Genomic DNA, 24493 nt, shown 5'->3' on the forward strand with positions numbered 1-24493 from the left:
AATTATTTATTTATTTATTATTTATTTTTGGCTGCATTGGTCTTTGCTACTGCACGCGGGCTTTCTCTAGTTGCGGCGAGCAGGGGCTACTCTGCGTTGCGGTGTGCGGGCTTCTCACTGCGGTGGCTTCTCTTGTGGCGGAGCACGGGCTCTAGGCGCGTGGGCTTCAGTAGTTGTGGCACGCCGGCTCTAGAGCGCTGGCTCGGTAGTTGTGGCACACGGGCACAGTGGCTCTGCGGCATGTAGGGATTTTCCCGGACCAGGGCTTGAACCCACGTCCCCTGCATTGGCAGGCGGATTCTTAACTAGTGCGCCACCAGGGAAGTCCGAGATGTGCAAATTTAATTCAACTTCAAGTGCCCTCAGCCAGGCAGCTCAACTTCCACAATGTTGCAATGACGATGTTTTAATTCATTCATTCAACAAATATTTTTATCTAATGCCAGTTATGTGCCAGGCATGTATCAGACACTTGGAAGACAGAAGAGAGTAAAATGTAACCTCTGCTTTCAAGTTACCCATGTAGGGACTATAAAAACAGAAGAAAGAAATTGCAATCCAGTGTGGTGAGCACAATGACAGCACAGAGTAGGGGGTCTTAGGGGAATGAAGTGGAGGCGCCAGTCAGAGTGAGAGGTGGGAATAAGGCTGTCCCAGACCTGACTGATAGCAGTGAAGGATGGGAGAGCTCTAGATAATTCGGTACTGGAGTAAACCAGAAGGCTGTGGAGTAAGGCGGGGGCCTGATCCTGCAGGCTTCTGGCTTTTTCTCCTTCTGTCACACACAAAAAAAGGAAGCTTTAGAAGTGATAACCTCTAGATTTGTTCTCTTTTTGTATAATATTCACTGAGGCAAGACTTTTAAAAATTAAGAAAAAATACTAGAATGCAAGTTTTTTTAGATGTTGGGGGTAGGAGTTTATTAATTAATTTATTTATTTTTGCTGTGTTGGGTCTTCGTTTCTGTGCGAGGGCTTTCTCTAGTTGTGGCAAGTGGGGGCCACTCTTCATCGCGGTGCGCGGGCCTCACTATCGTGGCCTCTCTTGCAGCGGAGCACAGGCTCCAGATGCGCAGGCTCAGTAGTTGTGGCTCACGGGCCCAGTTGCTCCACGGCATGTGGGATCCTCCCAGACCAGGGCTCGAACCCGTGTCCCCTGCATTAGCAGGCAGATTCTCAACCACTGCACCACCAGGGAAGCCCCAGAATGCAAGTTTTAAAGCTAGGGACTAAGTCTTCTGTTTCTCTTATCCCAGTGGCTGATACATGTAGAAGTGCAGTAAATGTTTGCTAAATAAAACATTACAGAAAGTTTGGAAATAGAAAAAAAAAATCAACCATACTGCTGTCGTCATCATCACTTTTGCACATGTTCTTCTAGGTTTATTCAAATGCATATTTTATTTATATAACTGTAATCACAGTGTATCCACATTCTTTCTGATGTAACCTTATACCATTAGCTCTTTTTCATGTTGTGTAGTTTCCACATTTATCCTTTTTAGTGCCTACATAATATTTATCTAGCTTATTTTCCTCCACCAGTAGATATTTCAGTTTCTTCCTTTTTGTTTTTTACTGTTAAAAATAACTCTGGGGCTTCCCTGGTGGCGCAGTGGTTGAGAGTCCGCCTGCCGATGCAGGAGACACGGGTTCGTGTCCCGGTCCGGGAAGATCCCACATGCCGCGGAGCGGCTAGGCCCGTGAGCCATGGCCGCTGGGCCTGCGCGTCCGGAGCCTGTGCTCCGCAACGGGAGAGGCCACAGCAGTGAGAGGCCCGTGTACCACAAAAAAAAAAAAAAAAAAAAAAAAAATAACTCTGATAACTATTTTTGTGTATAGTGCTGTTCGTATATATTTTTTCTTAGGGTAGATGACCAGATGTGGTTGACTGGGTCAAAGGGTCTGAATATTTTAATGGTGCTTGATACATTACCAAACTGATTTTCAAAGAGTGTATGTGAATTTCATACATCACTGTATGAAACTGATAGTTTTTGCTAAACCCTTGCCAACATTGGGTATTATGTTTTTAAATTGTCATTTGCTTAGCAAGTGAAAAAGGAATCTTCGTTGCTCACTGTCAGGTCTTTGAATACTAGATATTAAATAGTTTTCCATCTGGGTACCAGTTCCTCAGTCTTTCCTTGTATTATGCATTTGATGTCCACACAGCTTCATATTAGATATAGGAGAAGCATTGACATATAGTGGGATGGTTGGTGAACTAGAAGCCAGAAGGCATCAGTTCTGCTTGATTCTAATTGATTGGAGGAAGTAGCCTCTTTGTGTCTCAGTTTGTTCATCTTTGAAATGGGGATGGAGTAGAAAATAGTAAGGAAATTAGGCTCCTTCCCATTTAAAGGAGAGCAATGAGTGATGCTTGAGTACTCATGAAGTAATTGCTCTGAATAGGTCATAATCTCGAATGTGTTTTTTGGCAGTCTAACTTGAAATCTCTCCCCTTTGGCAGCTTGTTGAAAGAAGCCGAGTTCCATGCTGAGCAGCGGGAACATGAGCTCAATCGCCGGCGGCAGCTGGGCCTCTCCTCCTCCCACCATTCCCTGGATCACGCTGACTTTGACAACAAAGATGATGATAAACACGACCAGCGGCTACTCAGTCAATTTGGGATATGGTTCTTAGTAAGAAAAGAAGTTAACTCTTCTCTGCTTTCTTATGTTTCATTCCAACATTGCGCTGATGAGGAATTTCTTCTGTTCTTTTTAATGAAGTAAATAGTAAATAGTGAAAAATTAAACTTAGCATAGGGACTCTATACTCTAGGACAGTAACTGCACATTGGATTTACCTGGGAAGGCTTTTAAAAAATGCCATTGCCCAGATTCCACCCCAGAATCTTGGGAACTTTTTAAAAAGCTCCCTAGTTGATTCTAATGAATAGCCAGGTGTTGAACCTACTGTGCCAGACCCTAAACTGTTGGAAATGCACAGTTTGGCAATAAGCAAGTGGGAAAGTTGCTAGGGTATATTGTGAAATATTGGATTCAATATAATTTACAGATCATTCATCTGATCGACATGAAAGTTTGCTTGAAAGTTCAGTCTCTGTGGAGCTTTTTGTGTATTTATGGCAAGTCTGCAACACAGCCAGAAAAATTATAGCCAAACCAATGCAAGGAATTTGATTGCTATTGACTGATTCAACTGCAGTATTCATTTAGGAAAGATCAAACATACAGATCCAAAGTTCCAAGCATGCTGAATTTGCCAGTTCTGCAGAAAAGCAGACTTTTGTTTTTGTCCATTGGAGACATGGGCTAAGTCTCCAAAGTGATACATCTCTTTTATGCTTTCACACATTTTTTTGGTTTTGTTTTGCTTTGTTTTGTTTTGCCAAATTGCAGTTTAATTGTTGATTTCGCATGTCTTGCTGCTAGAACTTATTATCTAATGACATACTGACTACTATTGTGAACTCCTGAAGGCAGAGATAGTGTTTTACTTATTTTTTTATATTCTTGAATGCTTCTTCAGTGCTTAATAAGAGATTATTTCAGAATGATTGAATTACTAAGTGATGAGCAGTTTTGGAAAGTCTATTTATAATATCGTGAACTGGGGGGGGGCTCTAATGTTTCAGAGTTATTACTGATAGGAAATTCTTGGCTAAATCTGATCATTTTAGAACTGAAATATATATAGATTATTTTTTACTGAAGATATTTATGAAATTTCACTTTGTAGACTTAACTTGTTTAAAGTATCTACTGCAGATTATGTAACAGATTTCTTATATGGGAAAAGCTTGTAGGGAGGTGCAATCTCGAGGGGAAATTCTTACAGTCCATCTCTCTCTGTAGAGAAGAACACAGTTTCCAGGCTAAGTGGTCCTCCATCAATTTAAAAACTGCCTATTTTACCCCTTCATTTTTCTGATGAGGACAGAGAAGCCCAGAGAGGCAGTTCAACTTGCCCACAGTCACTGCTAACAACCAGTAGCAGAAGGTGGTTGGGACACAGCTCTAGTCCCAAACTCTGATTGAGGGGCAGAGAGTGCCTGATTCAGTTTCTTCTGAAGGCCAGTCTTGGACTTCTTAACATACAATTCCTAATAGCCAGAAGGAAAGTGTACATTTAAAACTTTGGACAGATCAGAACCAAGATGGTGGAGTAGAAGGACATGCTCTCACTCCCTCTTGCGAGAACACCAGAATCACAACTAGCTGCTGGACAGTCATTGAGAGGAAGACACTGGAACGCACCAAAAAAGATACCCCACATCCAAAGACAAAGGAGAAGCCACAATGAGACGGTAGGAGGGGCGCAATCACAGTAAAATCAAATCCCATAACTGCTGGGTGGGTGACTCACAGATTGGAGAACACTTATACCACAGAAGTCCACCCACTGGAGTGAAGGTTCTGAGCCCCGCATCAGGCTTCCCAACCTGGGGGTCCAGCAACAGAAGGAGGAATTCCTAGAGAATCAGACTTTGAAGGCTAGTGGGATTTGATTGCAGGACTTGAACAGGACTGGGGGAAACAGAGACTCCACTCTTGGAGCGCACACACAAAATAGTGTGTGCATCGGGACCCAGGGGAAGGAGCAGTGACCCCACAGGAGACTGAACCAGACCTACCTGCTACTGTTGGAGGGTCTCCTGCAGAGGCAGGGGGTGGCTGTGGCTCACCATGGGGACAAGGACACTGGCAGCAGAAGTTCCGGTAAGTACTCCTTGGCGTGAGCCCTCCCAGAGTCTGCCATTAACCCCACCAAAGAGCCCAGGTAGACTCCAGTGTTGGGTTGCCTCAGGCCAAACAACCAACAGGGAGGGTACCCAGCCCCACCCATCAGCAGTCAAACGGATTAAAGTTTTACTGAGCTCTGCCCACCAGAGCAACAGTCAGCTCTACCCACCACCAGTCCCTCCCATCAGGAAACTTTCACAAGCCTCTTAGATAGCCTCATCCACCAGAGGGCAGACAGCAGAAGCAAGAAGAACTACAATCCTGCAGCCTGTGGAACAAAAACTACATTCACAGAAAGATAGACAAGATGCAAAGGCAGAGGGCTATGTACCAGATGAAGGAACAAGATAAAACCCCAGAAAAACAACTAAATGAAGTGGAGATGGGCAACCTTCCAGAAAAACAATTCAGAATAATGATAGTGAAGATGATCCAGGACCTCGGAAAAACAATGGAGGCAAAGATCGAGAAGATGCAAGAAATGTTTAACAGAGACCTAGAAGAATTAAGGAACAAACAAACAGAGATGAACAATACAATAACTGAAATGAAAACTACAGTAGAAGGAATCAATAGCAGAATAACTGAGGCAGAAGAAGGGATAAGTGACCTGGAAGACAGAATGGTGGAATTCACTGCTGTGGAAGAGAATAAAGAAAAAAGAATGAAAAGAAATGAAGACAGCCTAAGAGACCTCTGGGACAACATTCAACGCAACAACATTCGCATTATAGGGGTCCCAGAAGGAGAAGAGAGAGAGAAAGGACCCGAGAAAATATTTGAAGAGATTATAGTCGAAAACTTCCCTAATATGGGAAAGGAAACAGCCACCCAAGTTCACGAAGCACAGAGAGTCCCACACAGGATAAACCCAAGGAGAAACATGCGGAGACACATAGTAATCAAACTGACAAAAATTAAACACAAAGAAAAATTATTGAAAGCAGCAAGGGAAAAATGACAAATAACATACAAGGGAACTCCCATAAGGTTAACAGCTGATTTCTCAGCAGAAACTCTACAAGCCAGAAGGGAGTGGCATGATATACTTAAAGTGTTGAAAGAGAAAAACCTACAGCCAAGATTACTCTACCCAGCAAGGATCTCATTCAGATTCAATGGAGAAATCAAAAGCTTTACAGACAAGCAAAAGCTAAGAGAATTCAGCACCACAAAACCAGCTCTACAACAAATGCTAAAGGAACTTCTCTAAGTGGGAAACACAAGAGAAGAAAAGGACCTACAAAAACAAACCCAAAACAATTAAGAAAATGGTCATAGGAACACACATATCGATAATTACCTTAAATGTGAGTGGATTAAATGCTCCAACCAAAGGACACAGGCTTGCTGAATGGATACAAAAACAAGACCCATATATATGCTGTCTACAAGAGACCCACTTCAGACCTAGGGACACATACAGACTGAAAGTGAGGGGATGGAAAAAGATATTCCATGCAAATGGAAACCAAAAGAAAGCTGGAGTAGCAATACTCATATCAGATAAAATAGACTTTAAAATAAAGAATGTTACAAGAGACAAGGAAGGACACTACATAATGATCAAGGGATCAATCCAAGAAGAAGATATAACAATTATAAATATATATGCACCCAACATAGGAGCACCTCAATACATAAGGCAACTGCTAACAGCTATAACACAGGAAATCGACAGTAACACAATAATAGTGGGGGACTTTAACACCTCACTTACACCAATGGACAGATCATCCAAAATGAAAATAAATAAGGAAACAGAAGCTTTAAATGACACAATAGACCAGATAGATTTAATTGACATTTATAGGACATTCCATCCAACAACAGCAGATTACACTTTCTTCTCAAGTGCGCACGGAACATTCTCCAGGATAGATCACATCTTGGTTCACAAATCAAGCCTCAGTAAATTTAAGAAAATTGAAATCATATCAAGCATCTTTTCTGACTACAACACTATGAGATTAGAAATGAGTTACAGGAAAAAAGAGTAAAAAACACAAACACATGGAGGCTAAACAATACATTACTAAATAACCAAGAGATCACTGAAGAAATCAAAGAGGAAATCAAAAAATACCTAGAGACAAATGACAATGAAAACACGATGATCCAAAACCGACGGGATGTGGCAAAAACAGTTCTAAGAGGGAAGTTTATAGCTATACCAGCCTACCTCAGGAAACAAGAAAAATCTCAAATAAACAATCTAACGTTACACCTAAAGGAACTAGAGAAAGAAGAACAAACAAAACCCAAAGTTAGCAGAAAGAAAGAAATCATAAAGATCAGAGTGGAAATAAATGAAATAGAAACAAAGAAAACAATAGCAAAGATCAATAAAACTAAAAGCGGGTTCTTTGAGAAGATAAACAAAATTGATAAACCATTAGCGAGACTCATCAAGAAAACGAGGGAGAGGACTCATAGCAATGTAATTAGAAATGAAAAAGGAAAGTTACAACAGACACTGCAGAAATACGAAGCATCCTAAGAGACTACTACAAGCAACTGTATGCTAATAAAATGGACAACCTGGAAGAAGTGGACAAATTCTTAGAAAGGTATAACCTTCCAAGACTGAACCAGGAAGAAATAGAAAATATGAACAGACCAATCACAAGTAATGAAATTGAGACTGTGATTAAAAATCTTCCAACAAACAAAAGTCCAGGACCAGATGGGTTCACAGGTGAATTCTATCAAACATTTAGAGAAGAGCTAACACCCATCCATCCTTCTCAAACTCTTGCAAAAAATTGCGGAGGGAGGAACACTCCCAAACTCACTCTATGAGGCCACCATCACCCTGATATCAAAACCACACAAAGGTACTCAAAAACAGATAATTACAGACCAATATCACTGATGAATATAGATGCAAAAGTCCTCAACAAAATACTAGCAAACAGAATCCAGCAACACATTAAAAGGATCACACACCATGATCAAGTGGGATTTATCCCAGGGATGCAAGGATTCTTCAATATACACAAATCAATCAATGTGATAAACCATATTAACAAACTGAAGAATAAAAACCATGTGATCATCTCAATAGATGCAGAAAAAGCTTTTGACAAAATTCAACACCCGTTTATGATAAAAACTCTCCAAAAAGTGGGCATAGAGGGAACCTACCTCACCATAATAAAGGCCGTATACAACAAACCCACAGCGAACATCATTCTCAATGGTGAAAAACTGAAAGCATTTCCTCTATGATCAGGAACAAGACAAGGGTGTCCACTCTCACCACTATTATTCAACATAGTTTTGAAGTCCTAGCCATGGCAATCAGAGAAGAAAAAGAAATAAAAGGAATACAAATTGGAAAAGAAGAAGTAAAACTGTCACGGTTTGCAGATGACATGATACTATACATAGAGAACCCTAAAGATGCCACCAGAAAACTACTAGAGCTAATGAATTCGGTAAAGTTGCAGGATACAAAATCAATGCACAGAAATCTCTTGCATTCCTATACACTAATAATGAAAAATCTGAAAGAGAAATGAAGGGAACACTCCCATTTACCATTGCAACAACAACAAAAAAATACCTAGGAATAAACCTACCTAGGGAGCAAAAAGACCTGTATGCAGAAAGCTATAAGACACTGATGAAAGAAATTAAAGATGATACCAACAGTTGGAGAGATATACCATGTTCTTGGATTGGAAGAATCAATATTGTGAAAATGACTCTACTGCCCAAAGCAATCTACAGATTCAATGCAATCCCTATCAAATTACCAATGGCATTTTTTATGGAACTAGAACCAAAAATCTTAAAATTTGTATGGAGACACAATAGACCCCGAATAGACAAAGCAGTCCTGAGGGAAAAAAACAGAGCTGGAGGAATCAGACTCCCTGACTTCAGACTATACTACAAAGCTACAGTAATCAAGACAATATGGTACTGGCACAAAAACAAAAATATAGATCAATGGAACAGGATAGAAAGCCCAGAGATAAACCCACACACATATGGTCACCTTATTTTTGATAAAGGAGGCAAGAATATACAATGGAGAAAAGACAGCCTCTTCAATACATGGTGCTGGGAAAACTGGACAGCTACATGTAAAAGAATGAAATTAGAACACTCCCTAACACCATACACAAAAATAAACTCAAAATGGATTAGAGACCTAAATGTAAGACCGGACACTATAAAACTCTTAGAGGAAAACATAGGAAGAACACTCTGACATAAATCACAGCAACATCTTTTTTGATCCACCTCCTAGAGTAATGGAAATAAAAACAAAAATAAACAAATGGGACCTAATGAGACTTGAAAGCTTTTGCACAGCAAAGGAAACCATAAAGAAGACAAAAAGAAAACCCTTAGAATGGGAGAATATATTTGCAAACGAATCAATGGACAAAGGATTAATCTCCAAAATATATAAACAGCTTATGCAGCTCAATATTAATAAAACAAACAACCCAATCCAAAAATGGACAGAAGACCTAAATAGACATTTCTCCAAAGAAGACATACAGATGCTGAAGAAGCACATGAAAAGCTGCTTAACATCACTAATTATTAGAGAAATGCAAATCAAAACTACAATGAGGTATCACCTCACACCAGTTAGAATGGACATCATCAGAAAATCTACAAACAAAAAGTGCTGGAGAGGGTGTGGGGAAAAGGGAACCCTCTTGCACTGTTGGTGGGAATGTAAATTGATGCAGCCACTATGGAGAACAGTATGGAGCTTCCTTAAAAAACTAAAAATAGAACTACCATACGACCCAGCAATCCCACTACTGGGCATATACCCTGAGAAAACCATAATTCAAAAAGACACATGCACCCCAATGTTCATTGCAGCACTCTTTACAATAGCCAGGTCATGGAAGCAACCTAAATGCCCATTGACAGACGAATGGATAAAGATTATGTGGTACATATATACAATGGAATATTATTCAGCCATAAAAAGGAACAATATTGGGTCATTTGTTGAGACGTGGATGGATCTAGAGACTGTCATACAGAGTGAAGTAAGTCAGAAAGAGAAAAACAAATATCATATATTAACGCATATATGTGGAACCTAGAAAAATGGTACAGATGAACCGGTTTGCAGGGTGGAAATAAGAGACACAATGTAGAGAACAAATATATGGACACCAAGGGGGAAAGTGGTGGGGGTGGTGGTGTGATGAATTGGGAGATTGAGATTGACATGTATACACTGATGTGTATAAAATGGATGAGTAATAAGAATCTGGTGTATAAAAAATTAAATAAAATAAAATTCAAAAACCCCCAAAAAACAGAAAACAAACAAACAAAAAAAACTTTGGCCCAAAAGATAGAGATACAGTTGCTATAAAGACTTGTTTCCCTGGCCAAATATTGACAAGTTGTACATTAAAAAACGAAACAAAACAAAAACAAGACCAAAAACCAGAAAAGGCCTCTACCTGTTGTTAAGTGAATAGGCTGCAGCAGATGTCAAGAAGAGAAGGACGAGGTAAAGCAGTTACCCTACAGTGGTATTATGTCACTCCTGTCCAGGGGGGTAGATTTCAATTACTCATAAATGTAGTTTTAATAAGAATTTAAACAAATCATATTTCAGTAATTCTTAAAGTGGTTCAAAAATTTAAAGAAATAAATGGGCATTCAAAGGGTTCAAAGAACAGCAACAAAAAAACCCCGAAAAAAACCTCTGCCTATTTCAAATGGATTATACGGGGCATCTTTCTTTTGTTTTCGTCTTTTACCAAACATGTAATAATTATGTAAGGAGGCTGAAGGAGAGTCTGATCTACCTATTTCCAGGTGAGCCTCTGCACGCCCAGTGAGAACACCCCTACGGAAAGCTTGGCCAGGCTGGTGGCCATGGTGTTTCAGTGGTTTCACTCCACAGCATATATGATGGATGATGAAGTTGGAAGTTTAGTGGAAAAGCTGAAGCCTCAGTTTGTCACCAAGTGGTTGAAGACAGTATGTGATGTTCGCTTTGATGTCATGGTCATGTGCCTTCTTCCCAAACCAATGGAATTTGCCAGGGTAAGTGGAGGCTGTCGATGAAAATACATATCAATAATCGATCTAAGAAAGAAATGGAAAATGTTATTTGAGCCAACCTGAGGATTATAACCCAGGAGAGAGTCTTTCAGAAAGTTCTGAGGACTGTTCTGCCCATTAGAGGTCAAAGCCCAGGTATGTAAAGTTTTGAGACAAAGGGTTTTACGTCAAATGATGTATTATTGACAGTTTACAGAATCCAGATCTACACATACAAAGCACGTAGTGGGTCATGGGTCATCATGGCCCTTTACAAGATCAAGAAGGGAAGTTATCTTCTAAGGAATTGTGACCCTTGATGAGGTTAAGAAGGAACGTTATCTCCTAAGGAAGTCTGGTTAATGCAGTTGCACAACACACATTAAAGGGGAGGGAGGAGGCCCAAATGGGCAGAGAAAAATTTTTTTTTTTTTTTTTTGCGGTACGCGGGCCTCTCACTGTCGTGGCCTCTGCCGTTGCGGAGCACAGGCTCCGGACGCGCGGGCTCAGCGGCCATGGCTCACGGGCCCAGCCGCTCCGCGGCATGTGGGATTCCCCCCGGACTGGGGAACAAACACGCGTCCCCTGCATCGGCCGGCAGGCGGACTCTCAACCACTGCGCCACCAGGGAAGCCCAGAGAAAAATTTTATGTTTAAAAATTTCTTGTCTTGCTATAAAATATGAATTGTTTTCATCAAGGCCTACAGCTTGGACCTTGTTGGAGAGGAGGACTTAGGGAGAAGCACTATTGTTACAGAAACACTGGGTTTGCCTCTTGGTGGGTGTCGAGCCAAAAGACACAACCAAGGCAAAGAGCTGGAGGAGGAGGGATTTATTACTTGCAGCAAGTGAGGAGAACACCAGGGATCTTTCCCAAAGTAGTGTCTCTCCGAACAGCAAAATTGGGGAAGTTTTAAGCTAAGGGTCTGTGCATATTCATGAAGGGGCTTGAGCAGAGAAGTCAGCATAGAATTGGGGCAAAGATGGACAGAGTCCAGACTTTAGTGGATAGAAGTCAGGGGGTCAGAAAAGGTCAACATCATCATTCCTTAGGTTCCGACCAGTCTGGGGTCTCAGCATGTAGTCACCATCCTCTACCTGGTAGGGTGTGTGTGTGGGGGGGCTTAGTTCCTGCAGAACTCAAAAATATGTATCAGATTGTGATGTATATTCTTGAGGAGGAAATAGGACTCTGCTTTATTGCTGAACTATTGTTTCTTGACTGCTTTTCCTTTGTTCCTGCCCTTAAAATCATTAATTACTGAGACCTGTTCAAGGGCAGGCATTGTGGCCAGACTTAGGTCACAAAATGGCTTAGGTGAAATGGCTTCTTTTCTGTCAAGAAAGCCATGCCTGGTTCTCTTTCTCTGGGGACACCCTACCCTATCTGCTTACACTACCTTAGCCGCTAGAGTATTATCAGTGACTGTAGAAGAGGGACGTCTCTCTTTAACTTAGTCTTTTATTTATTTATATTAATTTTTATTATAGCTAAGTGAGTTTAGTAACTACATTTTAAGTGATGTGCCACTCTGATGATAGTTTGTGATGGGGAAGAATGGCAAGATGAATGTGCAAAGTATCTTTAAGAAATTTAAGGAAATATTCTTTCCTGATATCGCTGAATATTTTTATTAAGAAACAGGAAAAAATAAAAAAGCCTTTCCATGAGGTGGCAAGAGCTCAGTCCTTTTCTGGTTTACAGCCTGTGGAAAGGCTAACATTTGAGTAGGGGCAATTTCTGTGGTTTCACATATATTTCTAGAGATGAATGGTCCCTGCCCTCCCATCTGGAATGCCCAAAAGATTTAGGAACTGCCACAATGTTCCTTTTTCTCTGGCTTATAGGACAAATTTCTCTGTGCTTATCCTCTTGCTTCTGCCAAGGTGGATCACAGGCTTCAGATATACAGCTGGTAAGACATCATATTTCTTGAATACAATATGATTTGTGTCTAACCCAGCAAGATGGATATCTAGAATCAGTTTCTGGCAGGAATATATGAAATTTTTTTCAAGGTATTTTCTAAGTTTTAATTTTTTTGTGTGATTTTTGGGTTTACTTTCAATGAAGTCTTGAGGCAGTTTTCAGTTTATTTTATTTATTTATGTATTTATTCATTTATGGCTGCATTGGGTCTTCATTGGTGCGCGTGGGCTTTCTCTAGTTGCAGTGAGCAGGGCCTCGTCGTTGAAGTGCGTGGCTTCTCATTGCAGTGGCTTCTCTTGTTTCGGAGCACGGGCTCTAGGTGCGTGGGCTTCAGTAGTTGTGGCACGCAGGCTCCGTAGTTGTGGCGCACAGGCTTATTTGCTCCGCGGCACGTGGGATCTTCCCGGACCAGGGCTCAAACCCATGTCCCCTGCATTGGCAGACAGATTGTTAACTACTGTGCCACCAGGGAAGTCCCAGTTTTCAGTTTAAATAAGATATTTAAGGATAAAACAGAGCACAGACCTTCTAAAGAGTAGGTTTTATTAGATTTCCAGGAGTCAAAGCATTCTTTGCATTTACCAAGATACACTTCTTTCTCCTTTGGTGCCACCTACTGACTCATATATAAAATTAGATTTTTGCATGATGGAAATGTGCCAAGAATGCCATTTCCTGGCATTCTTTGACTGTGTTGATATGTTTTCTATTATCGTTCCTTTTGGAATAGTAAAGGACTGGTGTGATCTGATTCTGAAAGATAAGAAGTGATTATGGGGCTTCCCTGGTGGCGCAGTGGTTGAGAGTCCGCCTGACGATGCAGGGGACACGGGTTCATGCCCCGGTCCGGGAAGATCCCACATGCCGCGGAGCAGCTGCACCCGTGAGCCGTGGCCGCTGAGCCTGCGCGTCCGGAGCCTGTGCTCCGCAACGGGAGAGGCCACAACAGTGAGAGGCCCGTGTACCGCAAAAAAAAAAAAAGAAGTGATTATGTTGGGAGGAAAACTATTCCGCTTATAGCTTGGGTTCAGTGGTTGCAAGCCTGCATATTAATTGATAAGAGACATATTAACAAGAGGAGAGACAAGATTTACTAATATTTATGCACAGGAGTACTCTTCATTGACGGGTAATTTCTTTAATAACCAGAGATAAAAGGTTTATATACCAAACTTCCGGGGGGTGGGGGTGGGAGGAGGCATTCCGGAGGAGGCTTGAATGGGAAGATATGGAAAGTTCTTTTGGGCATTTTGATGCCAATGGAAATGGGCAGCCTGTCTCCAAGGCAGCTGAATTCACAGGAAACTTCCTTTGAAGGGGGTTAATGGCAGCCATATTTTTCTGGAGGCTCTGCTTTAGTCAGGTAAGGGAAGTTCAGATAAGGTTTCTCTCTACATCTTCTTTAGCTCAAATGTTTTCACTTTTTTTTTTATCTTCACTTTATAAAGATAAAAAATAATCTTTATACCAACTCTGGGGGTCTGAGTGGGTCCCCACATTTCTCCTATCTGTAACTTCCCTAGAAGTTTCACACAAAAAGGAATCTAGGTTGATTGACTTGGAAAGAAGATTTGAGTTAGGAAATGCTAGGTAAGAGATCTGAAAAGGAGGAAAAGAGCATAAATTAGAACAAGGAAATACAAAGAAAACAAAGATTAGTGGTTAGAGTAGACAATAAACCTAGTTTCTGAGTCCGAAGGGCAGCCAGTCAAGAAGATTTCTAGATGTTGGGCTTGAAGCATCTTTAGATGATGAATGAGACCATCAGTGTCATGGTCATGGTTATTTCCTAGAGCAGAGCATGGAAGATGCGGATGTTTGGTGAACTTCCTCAGTGGCCTAAACTGTTGCAGCAATAAGTCCTTTGAAGTTTATGTCAAGTTGTCCTGCTTCAGCTTACAGGACTTTGGGACAAGACAACCTAGAGTCTCAATAAGGAACTGGGCAGTCAGGTTTTATAGTTCTTAGTGACACCAAGTGAAGAGGGTAGTAGAAAAATTGGAAACATTAATTGCTGAAAATGTGCAAGACAGAAGGATCCAGTTTATAAAGAGGTTAAAAATAGCGCAAAGACAATGAACAGGACTAGAATCTGATAATCCACAGGATGGGTTATAGTTTCCTGTTGAAACATAAAATTTCTCTCTCAATTACCACCATTTTGATCAAAGAAAAACAAAGTAAGATGGTTCTTGTTCACAACATACATCTAGTCTCATTAAATTTGGCCTGATTATTTGCATAAGTGCAGCAAAAATGGTATTTGACCACATGGGCTTTTAAAAATTTGCTTTGCTGGAAGTTTTTTAAAGAATCTCAGATTGGACTTTTATTGATTTATTTTTTTAAAGATTTTTTTTGATGTGGACCATTTTTTAAAGTCTTTATTGAATTCATTACAAGACTGCTTCTGTTTTATGTTTTGGTTTTTTGGCCACGAGGCATGTGGGATCTTAGCTCCCCAACCAGGGATGAAACCTGCACCCCCTGCATTGGAAGGTGAAGTCTTAACCCCTGGACTGCCAGGAAGGTCCCTCAGATTGGACTTTTAAAAGCCTCTCCACGCTCGGAAGCCAATCTGTCATCATACTTATCTTCAGTACCTATAGATTTGGGTGAATTTCTCTTCTTGAGATCCCCAAAATACTCTGTTTCCTGGGCCTGTCAAGAAGTGACTTTTCTTATTTGCCTGTAGGCTGGGAACATCATAAGTCAGGTATCAGGCTGACTTTTTCCAAGAGGGCTTTATAAGCATTGGTTCCATGATGTCAACCTTAGTTCCTTAAAGCTGTCTGGTCATATTTGATTCTATGCATATCTTTCTCAAGTATGACATTTCAGTCAAAGCCTTGATAATATAACCAATTTTTCCAATTATGTCCTGTTACAAGGAGAACAGATTCTTACTGAACTTGTGTAAATAGCTATATTGCCATATAAATAAGAGTATTGTAAGAGTTTCTGAATTCTGGGAGGTTCAGGTAGGGAGAAAAAGAAATGTTTTGCTTTTGTTTACAAAGGTATAATCTACTAAATAGTCATGAGTTATAGATAGCTTAAGAGAAATCTTATACCCAGAAAACAGAATATTAATGAGCCAGCAGTAAAAAACACATAAAAATTATCATCTTCCTTCAGCAGTTCACTCAGTCCCATGTAATTAATTATTTGTTCTGCTTGGTCTTGGGTTAGCAGTTTTATGAACCCATTGGCTTCTCCACTAGAGTTCTGGTATCTTTACTCAGTCCAGTGGCACGGTCTCAAAGTTACTTGAGCAATTCCATCAGAAGTCTATACCCCAGATTACCTGTTATAGTCCTTGCCATGGGTCTCAGAGACAGTCCTTTTCGCTGAAGATGAAGCATTCTGGATAGTAGCCGATTGTAAGAGCTTTCTGGAAAACACTGGAATAAAACGATAACTGTGAATGATAAAGGCTTAAAATGGCTGTATTAAAGATCTGATGAGAGCAACTGGAATTATGATGATAAAATTATGCCATTATTGTATACTATCAGGCAAAATAGCATAAGAATATAATAGTGGACAAAAAAGGCGTTGACAGATTTTTAGAAATTACATCTAATTCCTGGAATATTTATGTTAAAAACATTTACCTATACAGATATAAGCTAGGGAAGGTTAAGAATCTCTTCTTATTTGACCATGATTTTCATGCAGTTCAACATATTAAATAGACCTAATTAGCTTAACATCTCTTTTTACTAGGAGAGAGCAAATCCTTTGAGGTTTTCCAGAGGCCCTCTCAGAAGTCTCAAAGTCAATTTGAGATCAGGATTTTATTTAGGATTTGATTTTGGTATATGCACTGCCGAAGCGAGCATAAGGATTTGATCTGGGGAAGCAAAATATCAAAAGTTGTCAAAATGTCAAAAGGTTTGGACACTTAATTAACCAGGATGACAGGTCACTATGAAATGATACTTAGTTATCCATTTAATCAAAATGGCAATACAGATATCAAAAGTAAATATGGGATCTAACATAATTTAAAATTGAGAAGACTCGGTTCTTTTAAATAATTGAGGACATGATGAAGACATGTTCCCCCCCTCCGCACACACAGTTCCTTTACAACTTCATATTTTCATTCAGGTTTTTGTCCTTCACTTTCCTCTTTCTCATCTGAAAGCCTTCACACAACCTCTAAACCACTATTGATACCTTAGGACAGAATTACAATCTTTTCCCTTGACAAGAACACCCCTCATTCCTTGAATATTTTGCATAAAGAGGTTTTTCCTTCATCCTTATTATTTCTAGAAGTTTCATTTATATATTGATTATAATTTTCAACACTTAATAACCTCTATTTTTCCACGAAGACCAGGAAGTAAACAGTTGTGATTTGCTTGTCACATACCAGCATTTTGTAGCATACTAGCAAATTTTATGATTATACTATCTCATAACTTCTAGAGGATATGCTTCTTCATAGTATAATTTCTCAGAGTGGCAAAATGAACACATTTATTAACAGATCCAAACAGCTTTGGCTCTCTGTAAAAGAAGAAGCCAAAAGTAGATAAAATTAAACTTATATTCGGTAGTTAATGTTTTGGTGTTTTATCTTATTTAGAAATGATCTAGATATTCAATGAATATCTATTATTTAACTCAATATAAATTTAGTTTCAGGTTACCAAAAAGATTTTGGAACCTACTTCTAAGAAGACATATTATAACACACAATTACTGTTGAAAGAAAGTTTTGCATAATAATAATTTAATTTGATTAAAATGGAATCTATAAATTTTATAATCTTAAACCTCTAGTAAATATAATATTAGCTTATTTGACTAGTAAACCCACGTCGAATAAAAATGTATGCTCATATCATACTCAGTGCTGATAACTCAGAAGATGCAGCTGTTTTTATTAAACCAACAGTATTAAAATAGTCTTATTTATCAAAGATTTACACAAATTGTTACTGAACTCAGATTTGGCTGCTCACTTCTCAAAAGCCAATACTTGAGAGGCAAGTATTTGTAGAAAGGAAAGTTGCTTTAATTAGAAAAGCCAGCAATCTGAAGAGGTGAACTCATGTCCCAAGACCAAGTTGGAAGATTGTGCTCAGCCATGACAGTTTTTTTTTTTTTTGCGGTACGCGGGCCTCTCACTATTGTGGCCTCTCCCGTTGCGGAGCACAGGCTCCGGACGTGCAGGCCCAGTGGCCATGGCTCACGGGCCCAGCCACTCCGCGGCATGTGGGATCTTCCCAGACCGGGGCACAAACCTGTGTCCCCTGCATCGACAGGCGGACTCTCAACCACTGCACCACCAGGGAAGCCCCATGACAATTTTTAAAAGGAAAAAGGGGAAAGAATCTCAGTGAATCATTGAGGCAGGAAGTTGGGTTCTGCATCATTCCCCGTTGGGTGCAGACTGGCTGACTCTTTCTTCAGACGTTATATTGCCTGCGTGATCTGCCTGCAGGATTGCTAAGGGGGCTGCTGGGGGTAGAGAGCTAGTTATTCTTTAACTCCTTAGTTCTTCATTCTTGCTTCTTTTAATCCAGGGAAAGAATCCACAGGTTAGGCAAGGCATGGTGTGCACTCAGGAGAGCATAAGTCAGGAGTTAGGTTAAATTGTCTAGTGATCTCGTTCCTATAAGGTTTGAGGGGAACAGAAATAGGCAAACAGGAAAGGGGCAAAAGAGCTGCTTACAAATTCCCACTTTTCAGACATCATTCCATTTCTGTGGGATTAGGGGTGAAGGTCTGTTCTCTGTAACTTCTTCATGCTGACATAGGGCGCTGTATTCTCAAAGTGAAAGATGTCGACATGGGTCTGTAGCATTTCTTTGCTGACAATTTTAGTTGCCCACTTATATATATGGGCAGAGCAAGCTACAATGATTTTGATGCCCACAAAGATATAGATAATTATGAGCAATAATGTTAATACCATTCTTTTGAGGCCAGTTCTTAGAAATGTGCTAGTCATAGATTCAGTACTGCTCAAGTGGAGCACCTTATGTCATGGCTACAGTCTGGTCATCATGCAGTCAGCTTTCTTCCTCTGGTGGCAGTTAGAGCATCTGTAAAACAGCTCAGGAATGTGCACCAGACACTGAAAGATTCTGTGACTCTCTAGTCCTAATCATTAACTTGAGCCTGCTTTTTGGTGACTCCGGGAGGCCTGGGAGACTTCAACTTTTCTACAAACAAGAGGCAGGGGACATAGAGGGGACTTTGTCCTTGGGGGTGGGGTGGGGGCTCAAGGTTCTGCTCAGTTTCTAAATCACATGAACTTGAAAAACATTTGGGTTGCTTCCTATATTTCTGAGAGTTTGGGGAATATTTAAATTTTTTTTTCTTTTAGTTTTATTGATCTTTGCTATTGTTTTCTTTGTTTCTATTTCATTTATTTCCACTCTGATCTTTATGATTTCTTTCCTTCTGCTAACTTTGGGTTTTCTTTGTTCTTCTTTCTCTAGTTCCTTTAGGTGTAACGTTAGATTATTTATTTGAGATTTCTCTTGTTTCCTGACGTAGGCTTGTATAGCTATAAACTTCCCTCTTAGAACTGCTTTTGCTGCATCCCGTCGGTTTTGGATCATCGTGTTTTCATTGTCATTTGTCTCTAGGTATTTTTTGATTTCCTCTTTGATTTCTTCAGTGATCTCTTGGTTATTTAGTAATGTATTGTTTAGCCTCCATGTGTTTGTGTTTTTTACTCTTTTTTCCTGTAACTCATTTCTAATCTCATAGTGTTGTAGTCAGAAAAGATGCTTGATATGATTTCAATTTTCTTAAATTTACTGAGGCTTGATTTGTGACCCAAGATGTGATCTATGCTGGAGAATGTTCCGTGCGCACTTGAGAAGAAAGAAAGTGTAATCTGCTGTTGTTGGATGGAATGTCCTATAAATGTCAATTAAATCTGTCTGGTCTATTGTGTCATTTAAAGCTTCTGTTTCCTTATTTATTTTCATTTTGGATGATCTGTCCATTGGTGTAAGTGAGGTGTTAAAGTCCCCCACTATTATTGTGTTACTGTTGATTTCCTGTGTTATAGCTGTTAGCAGTTGCCTTATGTATTGAGGTGCTCCTATGTTGGGTGCATATATATTTATAATTGTTATATCTTCTTCTTGGATTGATCCCTTGATCATTATGTAGTGTCCTTCCTTGTCTCTTGTAACATTCTTTATTTTAAAGTCTATTTTTATCTGATATGAGTATTGCTACTCCAGCTTTCTTTTGGTTTCCATTTGCATGGAATATCTTTTTCCATCCCCTCACTTTCAGTCTGTATGTGTCCCTAGGTCTGAAGTGGGTCTCTTGTAGACAGCATATATATGGGTCTTGTTTTTGTATCCATTCAGCAAGCCTGTGTCTTTTGGTTGGAGCATTTAATCCACTCACATTTAAGGTAATTATCGATATGTGTGTTCCTATGACCATTTTCTTAATTGTTTTGGGTTTGTTTTTGTAGGTCCTTTTCTTCTCTTGTGTTTCCCACTTAGAGAAGTTCCTTTAGCATTTGTTGTAGAGCTGGTTTTGTGGTGCTGAATTCTCTTAGCTTTTGCTTGTCTGTAAAGCTTTTGATTTCTCCATTGAATCTGGATGAGATCCTTGCTGGGTAGAGTAATCTTGGTTGTAAGCTCTTCCCTTTCAACACTTTAAGTATATCATGCCACTCCCTTCTGGCTTGTAGAGTTTCTGCTGAGAAATCAGCTGTTAACCTTATGGGAGTTCCCTTGTATGTTATTTGTCATTTTTCTCTTGCTGCTTTGTCTTCAGTTTTTGCCAATTTGGTTACTATGTGTCTTGGCGTGTTTCTCCTTGGGTTTATCCTGTGTGGGACTCTCTGTGCTTCGTGAACTTGTGTGGCTGTTTCCTTTCCCATGTTAGGGAAGTTTTCGACTATAATCTCTTCAAATATTTTCTCGGATCCTTTCTCTCTCTCTTCTCCTTCTGAGACCCCTTTAATGCGAATGTAGCTGCGTTGAATGTTGTCCCAGAGGTCTCTTATGTTGTCTTCATTTCTTTTCATTCTTTTTTCTTTACTCTGTTCCACAGCAGTGAATTCCACCATTCTGTCTTCCAGGTCACTTATCCGTTCTTCTGCCTCAGTTATTCTGCTATTGCTTCCTTCTAATGTAGTTTTCATTTCAGTTATTGTATTGTTCATCTCTGTTTGTTTGTTCCTTAATTCTTCTAGGTCTCTGTTAAACATTTCTTGCATCTTCTCGATCTTTGCCTCCACTGTTTTTCTGAGGACCTGGATCATCTTCACTATCATTATTCTGAATTGTTTTTCTGGAAGGTTGCCCATCTCCACTTCATTTAGTTGTTTTTCTGGGGTTTCATCTTGTTCCTTCATCTGGTACATAGCCCTCTGCCTTTGCATCTTGTCTGTCTTCCTGTGAATGTGGGTTTTGTTCCACAGGCTGCAGGATTGTAATTCTTCTTGCTTCTGCTTGTCTGCCCTCTGGTGGATGAGGTTATCTAAGAGGCTTGTGCAAGTTTCCTGATGGGAGGGACTGGAGGAATATTTAATTTTTAAAAGCTCTTATTTTTTTTAAGCCCATTTAGAATAGAGATCTTTTAAGTTGTTTTATAAATTAATTTGGCAAAACCATCCAGAGGAAGAAAATACCACATATACATACCATACATATATAAACATACAGGCAGACACAAATACAGACCTTATAGAAAGTACAGACCTAATACAAAACTCACTAGTTTATATAAGAGCTGGCTTTCATCTTTACCTCACTTTTATTCAAATTGTGTTTCTAGCAGATGGACCAAGTTGTTAGTTAATCTGTTCAATATAGGGTTAAAGTTTTTAAGCAATATTTGTAGGGGGAGACCCTTAAGAGCTTTTTATTTGCCCTGATACCTGATATATAATCTGATAGAGGCTGTGATTCAGCCTAAGACAGTTGTTTTAGTTGACTAAGAAGTTACTTTTTAAAGGCTGGAGTATGCTAAGGAAAAAGGCATTGGAGGTTTGTTAAGGGGAGTGTTAAGTGATGCTTATCAGGAGGAGAAATACATTTCTTCTATTTTATGAGAGGAGGCAATAGTACAAATAAAAGCAAGGCACCCCTTAGAGAGCCACATTTAATTCCTTTAACATTTGCATTTTAAAGAGGTGATTCTCAAGTCCTTGAGAAGGTAGTGCTGGGTGGTAGAAGATTTAAATGTCAAAGAGGGAGAGAAAGGATGCAAGCTTGCTAGATAACAATCTAAGAGGGTTTTCAAGGGCCGATTTGTCTCTTAACAGGTTTTGACTGGGGCAAACAATAAATTCTCTTGGCAGCCTTGAGCTTTTATAGCAGGCATTTTGAGGAAGTTCATGGGAGATGGACAAAATTATTTGTGTTGAGAGTCTGAAGTTTTTAACAGGTCCAAGGTGAGGCCTTAGTTGGGAAGAGGACTCAGAGGAGCCTGTCCGAGGAGGCTGGGCCTAAGACAATTGCTATTTAAGTGTTTCTTCTTCTGAAGGGCAGGGCAGTCGCTTTTCCAATGTCCTGACTTTTTACAGTATCTGCAATCATTTTGAGATGAATAGGGGAGGCTTTGGGACTGGTAAGAAAGATGGATGAGCTTTGGGATTCTTCTAGAGCCACAGTTTAGTTTTTGTAAATATTCAATTAGTAAGGCAAGGCCACTTATTTTTAATTCTTCAAAGAATTAGATGACAGCCTCAATAATAACCTTAAGGAGCTGGCCTGCCCATGCAACCACATTACTTTGAAGTAACCTCTTTATATCAGAAACGAGATTTTCAACTAAAGTAGAAAACAAAAGACTCCTATGACCTGAGATTTGTAGATTTAGAGCTGTGTGCCTTTGCAATATTTTTTATAAATTGTGTGACAAAGGTTTTAGGATATATTCCTTTTCTCCAAGTAGATCATTCCATTTTAGCGCAATTAAACTTCTGAGGGAAGGCCATTATAATGGCTCCTACCAGGCTCTGAATGTCAACCTCCAACTGGGTCATTCGTAGGAGGGAGGTGGTGGAGGGGGGAGGTTTATGGTGGGTGTGGATTTTATTTTTCTTTCTAAATCAGATTTCTGTTCTTCAGTTTTGTTAAGGGAGTCTTTTAGGCTAGCTGTGATCCATTTTTGGTATGCTTCTGTCAATCTGATCCTTCCCCATTGGTAAGAGGACATTTATTTAGGGTGAGAACTCTCTAAAATCCTTTTAAACATAAAAACTTTTCCAAATCAAAGGATCCATTGTCTGGTCACTGACAATTTAGTATCTCCATAAGGATACCTGTTCCAAAATGTGACCCAAAACCAATAGGCCTTTATATGGCTTAACCATAAATTAAATAGCCAAAGGGACCTCAGTAATGATACATTCCACAATCGCAACATTATCAGTGGTAGCTCTTCTGAGTCTATGTAACTAACAACAACCCCAGAAATGTAGTCACTTCCTGAAAATGTCTAGTCAGTCATCTAGCGTGTTGGCCAATATGATACCAAATAGATATTTCAAATTTAAATGGAGTTTATTTGTTTTGAATAATGTGGAATTCTAGATATAACAATTAAATATTTTAAATTGGATTCCTTTAAAATAAGATAGTTTTGGGGCAATTAATCCATGACCAAGGAGGCAAGAATGTATAATGGGGAAAAGACAGCCTCTTCAATAAATGGTGTTGGGAAAACTAGACATGCAAAAGAATCAAACTGGACTATTTTCTCGCACAGTATACAAAAATAAATTTAAAATGGATTAAAGACTTAAACGTAAGACCTGAAACCATAAAATATCTAGAGGAAAACATAGGCAGTATGCTCTTTGACATCAGTCTTAGCAATATTTTTAGACATGTCCCCTCAAGCAAGGGAAACAAAAGCAAAAATAAGCAAATGGGACTACATCAAACTAAAAAGCTTTTGCACAGCAAAGGAAACGTTCACAAAAGGAAAAGACCACGTACTGAATGGGAGGAGCTATTTGTAAATGATATATCTGATAAGGGGTTAATATCCAAAATGTACAAAGTACTCATACAACTCTTATAAAAAAATCCGATTAAAATTGACCAGAGGACCTGAATAGACATTTTTCCAAAGAAGACATACAAATGGCCAATAGGCACATGAAAAGATGCTCAACATCACTAATGATCAGGAAATGCAAATCAAAACCACAATGAGATATCACCTCACACCTGTCAGAATGGCTGTTATCAAAAAGATGACAAATAGCAAGTGTTGGTGAGGATGTGGAGAGAAGGGAACCCTCTTGCACTGTTGGTGGGAATGTAAATTGATGCAGCCACTATGGAGAACAGTATGGAGGTTCCTCAAAAAAATTAAAAATAGAGCTGCCATATGATCCAGCAACTCCACTTGGGTATTTGTCCAAAGAAAACAAAAACACTAATTAGAAAAGATACATGCATCCCTATGTTCACTGCAGCATTATTTATGATAGACAAGATATGGAAGCAACCTAAGTGTCCATCAATAGATGAATGGATAAAGAAGAAGTGGTACATATATAATGGAATATTACTCAACCATAAAAAAGGATGAAATCTTGCCTTTTGTGACAACATGGATGAACCTACAGGGCATTATGCTAAGTGAAATAAGTCAGATAGAGAAAGACAAATATTGTGTGATTTCACGTATATGTGGAATCTAAAAAAACAAAACAAATGAATAAACATAACAAAACAGAAACAGAGTTATAGATACGAAGAAGAAACAGGTGGTTCCGGGAGGGGAGGAGGGTTAGGGGGAAGAGAGAAATAGGTGAGGGAGATTATGAGGTATAATCTTCCAGTTGCAA

General features: G+C 39.5%; 1 protein-coding gene across 2 annotated transcripts in view; it reads left to right on the plus strand.

Moving 5' to 3' along the window:
- UNC79 (unc-79 homolog, NALCN channel complex subunit) overlaps positions 1-24493 on the plus strand; it is a 307052-nt gene that overhangs the window by 160221 nt on the left and 122338 nt on the right. For both annotated transcript variants that reach the window (XM_032620585.1, XM_032620578.1), the window contains 2 exons: positions 2473-2644; positions 10526-10756. In XM_032620585.1, coding sequence (XP_032476476.1) covers positions 2473-2644; positions 10526-10756 — 403 coding nt within the window. The remainder of the gene's footprint in view (positions 1-2472; positions 2645-10525; positions 10757-24493) is intronic.

The sequence above is a fragment of the Phocoena sinus genome, chromosome 2, assembly GCF_008692025.1.
Source record: "Phocoena sinus isolate mPhoSin1 chromosome 2, mPhoSin1.pri, whole genome shotgun sequence".
Lineage (NCBI taxonomy): Eukaryota > Metazoa > Chordata > Mammalia > Artiodactyla > Phocoenidae > Phocoena > Phocoena sinus.